The following is a 15,323-nucleotide window of genomic DNA, read 5'->3' as shown; positions in this document are numbered from 1 at the left end:
TAGAATTATCACAGGGATAATAAAAATGTTTCTATTAATAAAATACTATATTAATTGTTACATTAAAATTGTAATTAAACAGTAACAGAGTTTCGAGATTTACCATGCAGATTTGGAAAGAACCAAATGTGATTTCTAGAAATAAAAATGTAATAATTGAATTTAGAAACTCCAGATTAGACACTAATTAAATTCTGAAAAGACAATGAATTGAAAAGATATAAAAATAATATTTAGAATGTAGCACAGAAAAAAATATATAAAATATAAAAGAAGGGTTAAGAAAATAAGATAGTCATGTGTTCTAAAATATGTTTATAAAAGTTGACCCTAGTGATTGGAAATAGAATCAAACAGAAACTCTGAAGATTTAAATCTCTTTGAATCAATTTAACAGCAGAATAGACATAGTTATACAAAGAACTAGTAAGCTGGTGGGTAGGTCAGAAGAAATTATTCCTAATGAAATCTGGGGGAAAAGATGCAAAATACAGATGAGAGTAAAAGATTTAGAACATGTAGTGAAGCAATATAATAAACATTTCATTGGACTTCTAGGAAACCTAGCGAGAAAGGGCAGAAGGAATATTCAGACATAATAAAATTTTCCAGAATTGATAAAAGACTCCTATTCTAGATTCAGGAAGCAAAATACATCCTAAGCACAATAAAATAAACAAATCTATAGTCAGAGCCATCCAAGGAAACTGAAAAACACCAAACGTAAAAAGAAGATTTTAAAAGCCCATCAGAAAAACAGAACAACTTACAAAGAGCTTACATTTACACCAACAATATATTTCTCAACAATGGAAGGCAAGAGAGAGTTGGATTAAATCTTCAAGAGAGAAAATTCAGTGTATACCCAATTTAACCATATTTCAAGAATTGGGGTGAATTAAAGACATTTCTATGCAAACATTTACTAAGAATATTACCATCAACAAACACTCCTTAAAGGAACTTCTAAAGAAAGTACTTCAAGAAGAAAGAAATTGACCCAAAAGAAAAGCTAAGTTGTAATAAATAAATTCAATTCAAATAAATCATTGAAAGCTTGATTTTACCAAACCATAATATTAACAATGTATAACTGATGTAGTTAAAAACTAATGACAAGCGTTCTGTTTTAAAATAGGTCAGGACAAGAAAGCACTTTTGCTGCAAAACTGCACAAAACCAGATAAGTTATAAATATCATATTTTAAAAGCATCAGAGAACTTTAGAAGCAACAAACTAAAATTCCAGAAAGAAGAAAAACTCTTTTTTGTGAGCAAGGATTTTTCTCTTTCTTTCTCCTGCAGGCGTTTTCTAACTCTGGGTGCTTGTGGAGGCTCTGGCTTGATCAGTCAGGCCCTTTGTTACAGAAAAGAGAAACTAGCAAAAATTTTAGTGATTCTGCAGGAGTAGTGGAACACATTGGAAACCTGGGGGCTTTCAAACTCGCAACTGCTCCTCCTCACAGAACCTTTGCTAAGTTTTGGTGCTATACAGCAGGCTGAGAACTAGGCCAAAAGCTTCCTGAAGGCAAAGTGAAATCTCCAGAAGTCTCGCGGAAATAACCTAATTCAAATATACTACTAGTCTTACCTTCAAGGAATTGGCCGTATTTTGAAGCAAGGTAAGCTGGAAGACTGAAGAGCTGGGTTGAGATCTCTGAAGGACATATAGTTGAATTTTCTGCAGTCTTCCAAACTGGAGGAGGCAGAGACTTACCGACTTAGAATCAAAACCCTGTGCAGGCAGAGAGGGAGCAGAGCAAACATGATGAGCAGGCGTAAAGCAGGCGCAGGCGTAAAGCAGGCGCAGGCGTAAAGCAGAATCAGGCTGGGTTTACATAAAACAGAAGCCCAGCCCCAACTTTAATTAACGTGTGATTGGATTCAGGTGCTCCAACCCTCACTCTATTTACCAAGAAAGGAAGATAACATAATGTAGAACCTCAAGAGTTAGAGCACAATGTCCAACATGCAACAAGAAATTACTACAAGCGTGGAGATGAGAAACTATGACCAACTCTCATGAGCAAAGGAGAGGAGAGATGAGCCAGATACTGGAGTTAGCAAACAAGGCCTTTCAAAAACCTGTGGTTAATGTTAAAAACACAATAGAGAAAAAGAGAGGCAAAGCAGATCAAAGGGTGGAGAATTTAAAAGAGAATTAAAATCTATAAAAGAGAATGAAATGAACATTCCATAAATGAAAAAAAGAAAATATCTGAAGCTAAGTAATTAATGAGTTGAACAGCCGACTGAACGCAGCTGAAAACAGTGACTAGAACTAGGTGCTAGTGAACTAGAAATTAGTTTTTAAAAAACCAAAGCAGAAAAAAAAAGGTATGAGAAAGCACACACATACAAAAATGTAAAAGATTGTGGGACATTGTCCTTGTTCAGGTACCCCAGAGAAAGGACTTTGATGAAAAGATTTGCATTCAGGACATTTAATAGTGAGAGCTCTCCAGAAAAACATTGTTAGGAAGCAAAGCATGATTGAGCAGAGGGAGAAATTGAACTGAAATTCAATTGCAAGAGAGGCCTTAGTCAATCCCGTAGAAGTTTTGGAACTGGGATGGCTCTTCAAAGATGTCCCAAATTGAGGCAAGGAAGCTGGGCATTTTAACCTCCATGTTGCACCTGTCACTGAATGCAGTATCCTCTGCGAAGGAGCCATAAACTTGGGCAAAGCTGCTCTCTTTGGCTGCCAGCCACGCCAAGCGGGGCCTCAGCTGTGAGTTGTCAGAAGTCAACATTCCTAGCGGCTGGGGGAATGAGCGAAGCATCTGGAATCACCACAAGCTGGTTCCCCATAGCCTCCACGATTGCCCACACTTGGAGCTACCTGCTTCATATAAGTTCACCTCCCTGGAAACAACTCCAGGATTCTTGTTTATCTCTATTCCTGTGTAAATTTGCAAGGACAAAGTTAGTGGACATATGGCAGCCCTCACGATTGCAACAGTTCCTGGAGATATAATTGACCTTCACTGTCTCTCTACTCTACTGACCATTCCAGATTCACCCTTGGCTACCCCATCTACTGGTTTAGGTGCTTTATGCGTGGGGTGACAAACACTTATTCTGAGCATCTGTTCACTAAGCCTTTCTCTAGCCGTGGCTGCTGCCCTCATCCATTCACCATCAACACTGGGCAAAGAAATGACAAAGGACACACACCTAGATCATTTGGGTGGTAAATATAGTCTCTTCCACCTTCATCGTGTAACAGAAGCTCTAACTTCGCCTAAGGATTAGAGTCAATTACCCTTGCCAATATAGCGACTTCTTGTCTGCTGGTCTCTTGGAATGAGGAACACAAAGTGATTAGATGGCAAACATGGAATAAAAGTTCTTAGGAATCTGTGTCCCCTGATGGAAGCATTCCTTCCCTGGGAACCAGGCTCTCTATAAACTTAGAATTGGGGGTTCAGTTAATATAAAATCCCCAAGTAGATCATCGAGAGTGATGGTAATTGAGGCCACTCCTGTTTCCAGTTCTTGGTTCTAGTTCCTTGCATTCTAACTACTCAGGACAGAGCACCTTTTCATGGTTGCTAGTTAGGGTGTATGCTGTGTTCTGGAGGATGGGGCCCTATCCTTGTAGAATACCATCTTCCAGGCAATACTCAGGTCGTACCCTTAAAATCCATTCCATTGCTATAGCAGGCCAAAAATTTCTGGGTGGTTTGGTAGGTGATCGGACCAGTGGATATCAAGTCATGTGCCCACAGCTACAACTCCTCTGCTTTAGAGGGTTTCTTAGTATGAGGCACGTTATATCACATATCTTCTTAGTGAATCAAACAACTATAAACCCTCATAGAGGGGTGCTGCCTAAGGCTCTCTGCAGGCAAGTTAAACAAACAGGAGTATGGAATACATGTCAGTTCCAGACAAATCACTGTCAAGACAAATCACTAACTTCCAAGATGTTAGGAATCTGGTGTACTCAATTTCCTACCAGTTAACTCTTTGGTCTCCTCCAGGGATGGGGCCAGACTGAGGTACAACAATGGTCTCTTGCTGGCAGGTAAAACATTCATTCACCAGTGGCACCCTTGGTGAATGGGAGCCCATGCAAACCCCATCCTGGCCACCATTGCTATTTCATCTGAGCCCACTGTGCTAGTAGCAGAATGGTGGGTGACAGAGGTTGGCTGGCATCAAGTTTTTTTGTCTATTTTGCTGTTTAATGCCTACTGTGTCAGTTTTCCATGTATGGCCTCTTAGCTCTTAGCTCTGAATGTCCCTTTCAATATATGCATTGTAACCAATAACAGATTCCTTTAAGATTTTCTCCTTTAAAATGAGCTTGATGTTAAGCTTTCTTGGTACAGGGTGCTAGAGAAATCTTACAGGAAGAAGAGAATTCCTGGAATATTCAGTGTGGGCTGGGGGTCAGCAGTGTGGAGGGGAGGACATCCAAATAGCCCAGCCCAGTCATAGGCCTAGTGCATCTTCACTGCATTGCCTCAAAGCTATTTCAATTTTCATATTCTCTACCATAATCAACCCACAGCAAACTTGTTCACTTTCTCATCCCACCCTGGTTCACTATGTTGTGGCCATCATGCCAATTGGATCTGCTGAGTAGGATATAGCTAGCACCTTGGGAGATTATCAGTACCGGAAGGAAATAAACTCTATACCATTTCTGAGGCCCAGCATCTTAGTCAACTTTCTAGAGGTTCAATGATCTACAAAGTGCTAGGAAATTCCCTTTAAGAAAAATTGTTATACCCAGCTCCACTTAGCACTGAAGAAGAGTCATAATGTTTACTAGGCATTTTTGGATTTTGAAGGCAAAAGTCACATTTGAGTGTTCTTCTCTGATCCATTAAACAAGTAACCATAAGTCTGAGAGTTACGGGGCTTAAAGCAAAAGAAGACTCTACATTAAGTCTGACCATAGTGAAATGTGTTTATCAATTGGATTTTATGACCCAGCAAGTCCAATGATATTTAAACTGTCCAGGGCAAGGAGGGCTCTGTACAGAGCCTTTAGCCAACCCAAATAGGAGAATCACATTGCAAACCCCCAAGCAATAGAAGTAAAACCATATCCTCTTCTGCAAACAACAACTCTGCTTGCTACTAGGTCCTGGAAAAGACTGAATATCCCACCAGAGAGCATCCAGAGACCTTGAAACATGTCATGGACTGTTTTTTTTAACTGATTTAGCAAGTGTTAGTTCAGTCATGCAAAGCAGCAACTCAAAACCAAGTGGAAATGGTATAAAAGATGTCAAGCTAAAGCAAGTCTTCAAAGGCACAAGTAAGTTGAATGACCAGATGGCTCAGATGTCTGCAGCAACTAATCCTGTTGCATTGCCCCTTCTGCCTTAACCCACACTTACAGCCTTATAAGATTTCCTTAATGTTCAATTGACAAGAAAAAGCATAGGCCAGGTTTACAGACAATATTAAGAAGATACCACAAGATATTACAGTAAAATGGTTTATGTTGATACAACAGAATACTATTCAATAGTGAAAATGAATGAACGGTAACTACATGCATCAAATAGATTCAACTAGAAAATTTAAATCTTTGAAATACTTTATGTAGAAGAGTATATTTATATAACTCCATTTATAAAAACTTCTAAGGCCAGAAAGCTAAAAATTAAAATATTTGGAGATACATGAGAGAAAAGCAAGACATGATTAATACAAAGTGTAGGATATGTACGCTTTTGTACATGTGGGGTGAGCAGTGGTGGTAATTCTGTTAGAGAAACACAGAGGCCTTCAAAGGAATTGGTGATGTTATATTTCTTAAGCTTACGATGCATATATGAGTATTAATCTTATTGTCATTCTTTTTGCTAGTGGCTCTCAATCCAGGCTGCACTTTGGACTCTTCTAAAGAGGTTAAAAAACCAAGAACAAAACCCAAAAACGGATGCCCTGGCACCGACTGATTTATCCTGAGGTATTTGGGTTCAAATGCTTTCCAAGTGATTCTAATACATAACTAGGTTTGAGAAACATTGCTGTGCACTCTTAATATCCTCTTTTGTATTTTTATATATTTCATATTTTTTTAGAAGACCAAAGATACTGGAAATGAAACAATTCTCTACTTAGACTTGTTGTGATGTATTGACCCATTATGCTCCATGCTCAATGGCAGCCAGGTCATGTGTTAGTTTATTGGCCTTTAGAGACAAGCCACATAAATGTTCTCATGAGGTAATGACTATTCCCAGCCTAACTCAGTCAACCCCATTTGCTCCTCTGGCTTAGCAAACTTCCTACATCAAAAACACAGGCATTTTTCTTTGTGCTATCTAGGTATTCTCTGATTTTGTATGTTTCTCTTTTCTCTCTTATTATTTCACTTTTCCCTGCCTTTATGCCTTCAGGCTGTATCACTGTGGCTTTCTTCTTCCCTTGCTGACAATCCCATTTAGTGCTTTTTCCATTATTTTTCCTTCATGGAAATGTCTAAACATTGACTTAGGTCTCTTTCTAAATGAAGATTATTTTAGAAAGAAAAGAAGAGTTAAAATGCATTAACTAATAAGGACCTTGTCTTTTGAACTGGTAAAAGAAAAAAATAATTTAATGAGGATATTAACTCTGACAGCCCTGCCTCAGGTTTTTCTCTACTTTTATAAGTTCCTAAAAATTATACAGGAGTGGAATCAATAGCCAAAATCTTAAATGTCACTTCTTCAGCATGGTACTTTAATATCACTAAGAAACAGTATATTTTAAATATCCTTGAATCCAAATCAAAGATATCAAATGTGTAAAAATGAAAGTATGATCATTTAAGATGAAACTCAAGGAACTGAGCCCAATAAAATCAATACTAGCTTTATTTTTATCATGTAAGCAAAGTGTGAACATTCAAGCTAATAACACATTGGGGAAATTTAAGACATGAAACATTTCATATTCCCACTACTGAATGTGAGATGCTTAAATGTTAACGGTATGCTGAGAATAACTGCGATTTTTCACCAGCATTTTTGAGAACTATACTGGGACATTTCATGGCTTATGCAAGCTATTCCAAATGAAATATTTTTCTAACACCTTTGAAGGGCCAATTTGTCATCCTAAATATTTAATAAAAATAGAAATAGAATAATTTCTGAAATGGCTCTAATTTTTCAGATAATTTATTTTCAGAGTGCAAGCATCTTGAAAAGAAGGAAATATACAAGGTTTATTCAAATATTTATGACATTTTCCAAAATATTTTCTCAAAATATTTAATAGAAACAAAGGTTAGAGATCTTAGTTTTCCAAACATAATAGCATAACAAGAAAAATACCAGTTGCCAAGAAACTAGAATAATTACGTAAAAGTAGTTAACCTTTGAGATAAGACTGATTCATTTAAGTATGTTTCAAAAGATTCCTAGCTTCCAGACAGGAAACTTGTATAGGTCAAAATAGTCTTTTCAGGAATGAAACTAAGATTAGGCAATTAACCTTTTAATCCATTTACCAGTTCAAATACCCTTCATTTTAAAGTTATACAAGCAGCACAAAGATAATTGTTGGAGTTTAAAAGAGTTTTTATGAAAGAGAGAGATTATGGTGGGGTGTGTGTGTGTGTGTGTGTGTGTGTGTGTGTGTGCGCAGAGGATTTGGTAATTAAAAGTAAAAAAGACAAGGCTATGTGAGGAGATGTTTACCCTATAAAGATGTTTTTTATGAAGGTTGAATTTGAGGTCATTATTTTTATGCCTCAATAATTTAAGGTGGTGATGAGTATTATATCCTGGATTAAAAAAAAAAAAAAAATATATATATATATATATATATATATATAAACATTACACTTGGATAAACAAAAATACCTACTTAATTACCTAGTAGAATCCAGTGAGATACATACAAAGATGACCTAGGGCAGAACTAAAGCACATAGTGTATTCTTGGAAGTGGATGTGAGAAGAAGGTGAATATATCAAATAGTGTCAACAAGGAAGTGTCAGAATCTTTATGCTTCTATCCAACTGGGGATATTTGCTTTTAGCTTAAGTAGACCTCAAATAGGTACATTTCAAACTAAAACAACTTTTAAATGTCCAACTTTTTCTGATAATCTAGAGACTAAAATTAGCTTAAACAGCTAGAATATTGACTATCTCACATAACATGGCACCCAGAGGAGAAGCAGACTCCAGACTGGTTGACTCAACAGCACAATTACATTTTTCAAGGCTCAGTTTGGGATTTATCTTTTTCTCAACCTTTCTGTAGTTCCATCCTTCATGTTGTCTTCATGTTAGGGCTCATAGTAAGGTGGCTGCATAATTTCCAGGTGCTGGATCCAGATCCAGCAACATGCCTACAAAGAAGCCTCTTTTAAGAGTAAGAAATATTTTCCCTAGAATCCTCCAGAACTTCTAACATTTCATGAGACAGAATGGCCATATTCTTTTTGGAACAAGTCACTGACAAGGGGTAATTTAATACCATGTGGCTAGCCTATTCATTTGGGGTAGGGATGTTGGGGAGAAAACTCTAGTATTTACTACATATTTCAGCACATATGGTATTCATTATTTCATTTATTTAATAAATACTTCTTATCTTAGGTGTCTTTTGTGTGTCACTAGAGATATAGTATTAAACAATGCAGTCATTGGTTTGATCTCATGCAGTTAACGGTCTAGCTGGAAAGGTAGATAGTTTTTAAATTTTTAGAAATAATTGAATGACTAAATTTTTAAAAATACTGTTGGATCTAACAAAATATGGATAAGATCTATATGTGAAAAACAAGCTCTGCTAAAAAAAAAAAAAAAAAAACAAAACTCAAAGAATTAAATAAATGGAGAGATATTCCATGCTCATGTATAGCAAACTCAGTACTGTTAAGATGTCAGTTCTTCCCAACTTGATCTATAAATTCAATGTAATCCCAATCAAAATCTCAGTAAGTTATTTTGTGGATATTGACAAACTGATTTTAAAGTTTATATGGAGAGTAAAAGACCTAAGTAGCCAACACAATATGAATGGAGAATAAACTCGAGCACTGACACTACCAGACTTCAAGACTTACAATAAATCTACAGTAATCAAGACAGTGTGGTATTTGTGAAAGAACAGACAAATAGATCAATGCAACAGAATAGAAATCTCAGAAATAGATCCACATATAGTTAACTGATCTCTGACAAAGAAGCAAAGGCAATATAATGGAGCAAAGATAGTATCTTCAACAAATAGTGCTAGAACAACTGGACATCCATATTGCAAAAAAGTGAATTCAGACACAGACCTTACACCCCTCTCAAAAATTAACTGAAAATGGGCCACTGACCTAATGTAAAACACAAAACTATAAGACCCCCTAGAAGATAATGTAGGAGAAAATCTAGATGACCTTGAGTATGACAATGACTTTTAGATACAACACCAAAGTTGTGATCAATGGAAGAAATAATTGATAAGCTGGACTTCATTACAATTAAAAACTTCTCTCCAAAAGACACTGTCAACGTAATGAGCAGATGAGCCATAGACTGGAAAAAAAAACTTGCAAAAGATATATCTGGTAAAGGACTGTTATGCAAAATATATAAAGGATCCCTAAACTCAAGAATAAGAAAACAAACATCCTGTCTAAAAAATGGGCCAAAGACTAGCAGACACCTCACCAAAGAAGATATATAGAGGCAAATAAGCATTTGAAAAGATGCTCCACATCATATGTCATCAGGGAAGTTAAAATTAAAGCAATTAGATACCATTATATATGTATTAGAATGGCCAAAATCCAAAACACTAACAACTGATGAGGATGTGGATCAACAGGAACTGGAATGTAAAATGACACAGCCACTTTAGAAGAGGGTTTGGCACTTTCTTACAAAAGCTAAACATCTTACCATACAATCCAGCAATTAGTCTCTTTGGTATTTAGCCAAAAGAGTTGAAAACTATGTCCACACAAAAACTTGCACTGATATTTATAGCAGCTTTATTCATAATTGCCAAAACTTGGAAGTAACCAAGATGTCCTTCAGTAGGTGAATGGATAAAAAGACCCCAGTACATCTGGACAATAGAATATTATTCAGCACTAAAAAGAAATGAGCTATCAAACCATGAAAAGACATGGAGAAATCTCACATGCCAATTACTAAGTGAAAGAAGCCAATCTGAAAAGGCTATATGCTGTACGATTTCAACCATATGACATCTGAGAAAGGCAAAACTATGGATACAGTAAAAAAAAACAAACAAGTGGTTCTAGGGGTTGTGAGAGAGGGAGGAATGAATAGTCAGAGCACAGAAGATTTTTAAGGTAGTGAGACTACTTTTTTCTGTATGATATTAGGCTGGATACCTGTCATTATACATTTGCCAAAACACATAGAATGAATGCCACCAAGAGTAAACCCTAATGTAAACTATGAACTTTGGGTGAGTATGAACAATATAGATTGTTCATGGATTGTAACAAATGTACCACTCTGGTTCAAGATGTTGATAGTGAGGGATGTTGTGCATATGTTGGGGCAGTGGGTACATGGGAACTCGGTACTCTCTGCCCAATTTTTCTGTGAACTTAAACCTGCTCTAAAAAATAAAGTCTATTTTCTGACCCCCCCTGACTTCAGTCAACTAAAGCTTGGACACTGTCAACCTTTGCCTCAATTCTATGCTGAATTTTCCTCTGCTCAGGCCCCTTCATGAATATGCATGTAGCCTTAGCTTAAACTTCCCCAATTTCGCTGTTTGGGGAGACACTGCTTTGGGAAGTGTTCTCCTTACTTGCTGCAAGTAATAATAAATCCTTCCTTCTCCCTATCTTTGGTTTGGTTGTGCCTACTGGTTTGACACTCATCAAGAACTGAGCCCAGTTTTCTGGTAACAGCTAGGACAATGATGTCACATAACATATGCTTACTAAAGGTTTAGAATGAATAAATGTCAAGCATTATGCTACTTGCTACAAATAGAATGGCAACCAATATAAATACAATCCCTGCTTTCAGGGAGCTTACGATTGAGAAGATGAATAATAAAATAGGAAGTTACCCTACAATAAGTGTGGCAAGCTGTATGTTAAAGGGAATATAGTGTGCAATGCTTTTTTTTTTTTTTTTAGCTTATCACTTTTTTCTGGGGCCAGAGAGTTTGCAGTTTGCATCGTTCTATGAATTAACGGTAATGACTCTTGTTACAGTTGACCCCCAAATGTTTGACGGTCCATATTATTAAATCACTTGTTGCCTTCCCTATTTGAGATTGTTCTCACCTCCACACTCCATATCAGTGTTGTATATACAATACTCCAGCCATGCAATAGACTTACAATTAACTGGTCTCTCCACTGGTGACATCTAGGCAATAACATTATTGATGGAGATATTACAGAGGCCAGTTATAGAACTAAAATAAGTCTGGGGTTAGTTTCTACATGGATGATTCACATTCATTCAGTTGCTACTATCATTTTCATATCTTCAATTTGATTATAAACTTCCTCAAATCACTGTGACTGGTAATATATTAGTGGCCTAATTAATATTTGGTGAATAAATGGACTGAAGCTCTATTGGTATCACACTGTAAATACCTCCCAAGGACAGGTGAACTGGATTGAATTCTCTTCTGTTATTAAGCACTCCATCAATGAATAGTGTACTGCCTGAGTAGCAGAATTTGGCAAGTGTTTAATCCTACACTGTTGGCACAATCCTTTGGCTGTGTTCCAGTACTGTGTTCTTCTAGCAAGCTTAAAATCAGTAATAGGAGGGTTAGTTCTGGAATCTTCTCAATCCTTAAACTGAAATTGACTGCTCTGTAATAAAAAAAAGTCACCTTTGTCTACTTATTTATATACCTTTTAGGAAACAATGCTTGAATGCGTGTATTTTGTATGCATAGTATCTATAAAATTTACAACCATCTTTGCACATGGACAACAGTTTCTTGTAGAGCCACTCAATTTTTTTTCTTGTTTCCACAGAAAATCTGTGCCCCAGTCTCGGACTTTTTTCTTTTTTCTTCCTTCATGACACTGTTTAGAACACTGAGGATGTTTGCCATGATAAGAGGATTCCAGCAAGGACTTGTCATAAGCAATTGCATGCAATTTGGTTGAGTATGAGGTTGTGGGTGTGGATTTTGTTCTTGACATAACATCTCTGCTAAATTACTGACAGTAGTTTGTGGCTGTTCTGATTGTTCAGGGATATCAAGCCCTGAAATATATTCTACTCTTCTTTTTAATGTCTGGAGACACACTAATTACTTTCTAACTGATTCTTTCCCTTTCAGACTCATTTCTTGTCTCAAGCCAACTCTGTTATTTCCTTACTCATCTCTCTGTTTCTTACTCTCTGCCTTAAGTGTACTTTCTTTCCCAAAAGAAAAGACATTTTTTCTTTTATGTTTTTTCCTTGTGATTCCACAAAGAGCAAGTACTATGAAATACTGTTTTCCAAGAATAACCTAAGGATGATTCCATGGCTCAACTGATTTGAACCGGAAGTTCCATCCTTCTTATTTTCTTATATGTGAACTTCAATGGATAGTTTCCTCCGGAAATCTCATTTATTTTTTCTGACATTTTTCTTGAACTGCTTTGGTGCTAAAAGTTCTAATAATAATATAAATAATAATTACAATTTATCTTTCATCTATAATTTTAACAGAAAGTATCTGACAAGTAAGCACATGTGCATATATTTCTTTGAAATTTTAAAACAGCTTGTATTTAGTTTTAGGAGTAACTGGCCTTTTAAAAATATTTGCATAGCACTTTCCTAACTTTAGAATTAGTTTTTGTAATATCTGCTAGATCAATGTTCATCAAACTTTAACGTACCTATGAATCACCTAGGGATCTTGTTGAAATATAGATTCTGATTCAGTAGGCTTGAGGAGGGCCTGAGATTCTGGATTTTTAACAAGCTTCTGGAGCATGCCAATGTTATAGTATGCACTGCTCTTTCAATGGCAGAGTGCTAGATAGTAAAAGCTACAAAAGAGCAAAGACCTTGACATCTTTGCTCATCACCACATCTGTTTTATCTACTGTAGGGCCTATTACATGCTTGGTTTTAAATAAATATTTATTAAGAGAATAATGAGCTCCCCAGATGATCCACGCAGCACTGGGAGAGAGTAATGGCAAACACTATGTTCCAACTTTACAGAAGTTCCAAAAAGTAAAGTGATCTGTCTGTAGATTACACAGTAGCAGAACCATAGCTTAATCTGATTGTGCTGTTAACAAAGGATAGTAACTGCTCCGTTTTCCAGTGTCTGCTTACTTAATTTTTCCTTAGAAGACGCCAGAGTTTCCAGTGATTTTGGAGTACGTAACTCTGCATTTGATTTCCATGAGTTGCAGATGAAGTCGTCTAGGAGGAAGCTAATTTATCTCTGAAGTGCTTTTATATCCACTCATGTGGTCATGTATAAAAGCCCTTGTAAAACTCTGCATGGATTTTCCCAGAGACCATTTGAATGGTAAAATTTGGGAATATCTTTTAGGAGGGAGGAAGATTTAAGATTCCAATTAAAAAATAGGATTCATTTAGCATGACCCTGTCGCTCCTCCTAAAAAAATTCACAAAGTACAAAAATTCAAGGATATAATCACCTTGTTAAATTTGGAATTGCAAAAACAATGTTATCAGGAAAGAACATGAAGCTCTCCCATCAAGGTTGTGATTTAGGGGCTACTAGTAGTAACTTCTGGAACAGTGGGAGAAAATCATTTTCAAATGTTGGAAGCCAATTAACTGTAATGAAATATTGTTAAATAACAATCAGTAATTCTACTTCAAAGTATAGTAATGGATGGAAAATAAACTTTCCAAAGACGCACATTCATTGTGCTGTTCTTTAAAAGACCACTTTAATTGTCAGGTCGTTTTTGATTCAAGGTGTTCTAAACCATATTTTAGCAGGAATTCTGACAGCTGGGAAAAATCCACCTGCTGAGTTACTACCTTTTAATTACCCAAATAAAGAACAAAGTAGAAAGCATGTCAAACTTAAATAGAAAAAGTGAATTTAAAGTTAAGAGAGATATTACTCATGCGTTCTAAGGTTAACTTAGCTCTCCCGTGTATGAGAGAGGAAAACGACGTTTATTATTCACAACTCTTCCTAATTCTTTTCCTCTCTAAGGAGAATAGATCTTAGGGAAACTCATTTGCCCTCCTGAGTAGAGTGACAAGTAACGATAATTTTGGAAAATGAAGGGGAGACAGGAGGCAAGAAGAGAAATAAACCATTGCTAAATTGTTCCAAAGAAATGGAAGTGTGAATTTTATGAGAGGAAGGGTGGGTCAGCCAGAAGATTGGAGCTGTGGAAATAGATGTGACAGCTGCCAAGGACAGAGAGCAGAGGTAATTAAAATGGATTTTTTTTTTTTTTTTTTCCAGCCACGCCGTATGGCTTGCAGGATCTTAGTTCCCTGACCAGGGATCGAACCCAGACTCTGGCAGTGAAAGCACCGAGTCCTAACCACTGGACCACCAGGGAATTTCCAAAATGGATTTTTAAGGAAGCTTTATAAAATGATAGATTTTATAAGGTCCATATCCCTCCAACCTAGGGTTTCTTGGCCTGAGCATATTGACATTTGGGACGGGATGGCTCCTCATTGTGGGGACATTCCTATGCATTCTACTAACTTGAGCAGCAGGGGCTCACCCCTAGAGATAGTAGCACTCTTCCCCTAATCGTGACAACCAAAGTGTCTCTAGACATTGCTAAATGTCTCCTGGGGGGCAAAATCACCCTCCCTTGAGAACCATTGATCTAATCTCAAACATTTTTTTTTCTTAAATTAATTAATTAATTAATTAATTGATTTATTTATTTTTGGCTGTGTTGGGTCTTCGTTTCTGTGCGAGGGCTTTCTCTAGTTGTGGCAAGCGGGGGCCACTCTTCATCGCGGTGCGCGAGCCTCTCACTATCGCGGCCTCTCCTGTTGCGGAGCACAGGCTCCAGACGCGCAGGCTCAGTAGTTGTGGCTCACGGGCCCAGTTGCTCCACAGCATGTGGGATCTTCCCAGACCAGGGCTCGAACCCATGTCCCCTGCATTGGCAGGCAGATTCTCAACCACTGTGCCACCAGGGAAGCCCTCAAACCTTTTGATAAATGTCTACACTGGTTATCTGTGCTTTCAGGGTTTAGTAGGTATATGTGTGTAATGTTTTAATTTATGTTAATGTTCTCCTTTGTTTGTTTCCTTGGATGTGCAAGTTGGTCTCAGTGCAGCCCAGGGCAAGAGCAGAAGTTTCCAAGTCAGTCCAATTACATTCAGATTAACCCTTGAGGGTTTCTGTCTAGAATATTTACCCTAAAATGCAAGTA

At 37.0% G+C, this 15,323-nt stretch overlaps 1 protein-coding gene across 5 annotated transcripts in view; it reads right to left on the bottom strand.

Moving 5' to 3' along the window:
* TMTC2 (transmembrane O-mannosyltransferase targeting cadherins 2) overlaps positions 1 to 15,323 on the bottom strand; it is a 1,049,079-nt gene that overhangs the window by 456,790 nt on the left and 576,966 nt on the right. For 2 of the 5 annotated variants that reach the window (XM_059936616.1, XM_059936615.1), the window contains exon 13: positions 1,592 to 1,735. The exons of the other annotated variants lie outside the window; for them this stretch is intronic. In XM_059936616.1, coding sequence (XP_059792599.1) covers positions 1,592 to 1,735 — 144 coding nt within the window. The remainder of the gene's footprint in view (positions 1 to 1,591; positions 1,736 to 15,323) is intronic. 5 annotated transcript variants of the gene reach the window in all.

Source organism: Balaenoptera ricei, chromosome 10 (assembly GCF_028023285.1).
Source record: "Balaenoptera ricei isolate mBalRic1 chromosome 10, mBalRic1.hap2, whole genome shotgun sequence".
NCBI classification, from domain to species: domain Eukaryota; kingdom Metazoa; phylum Chordata; class Mammalia; order Artiodactyla; family Balaenopteridae; genus Balaenoptera; species Balaenoptera ricei.
Note: the sequence above shows the minus strand (reverse complement) of the source record. Positions and strands in the feature narration are given on the sequence as shown.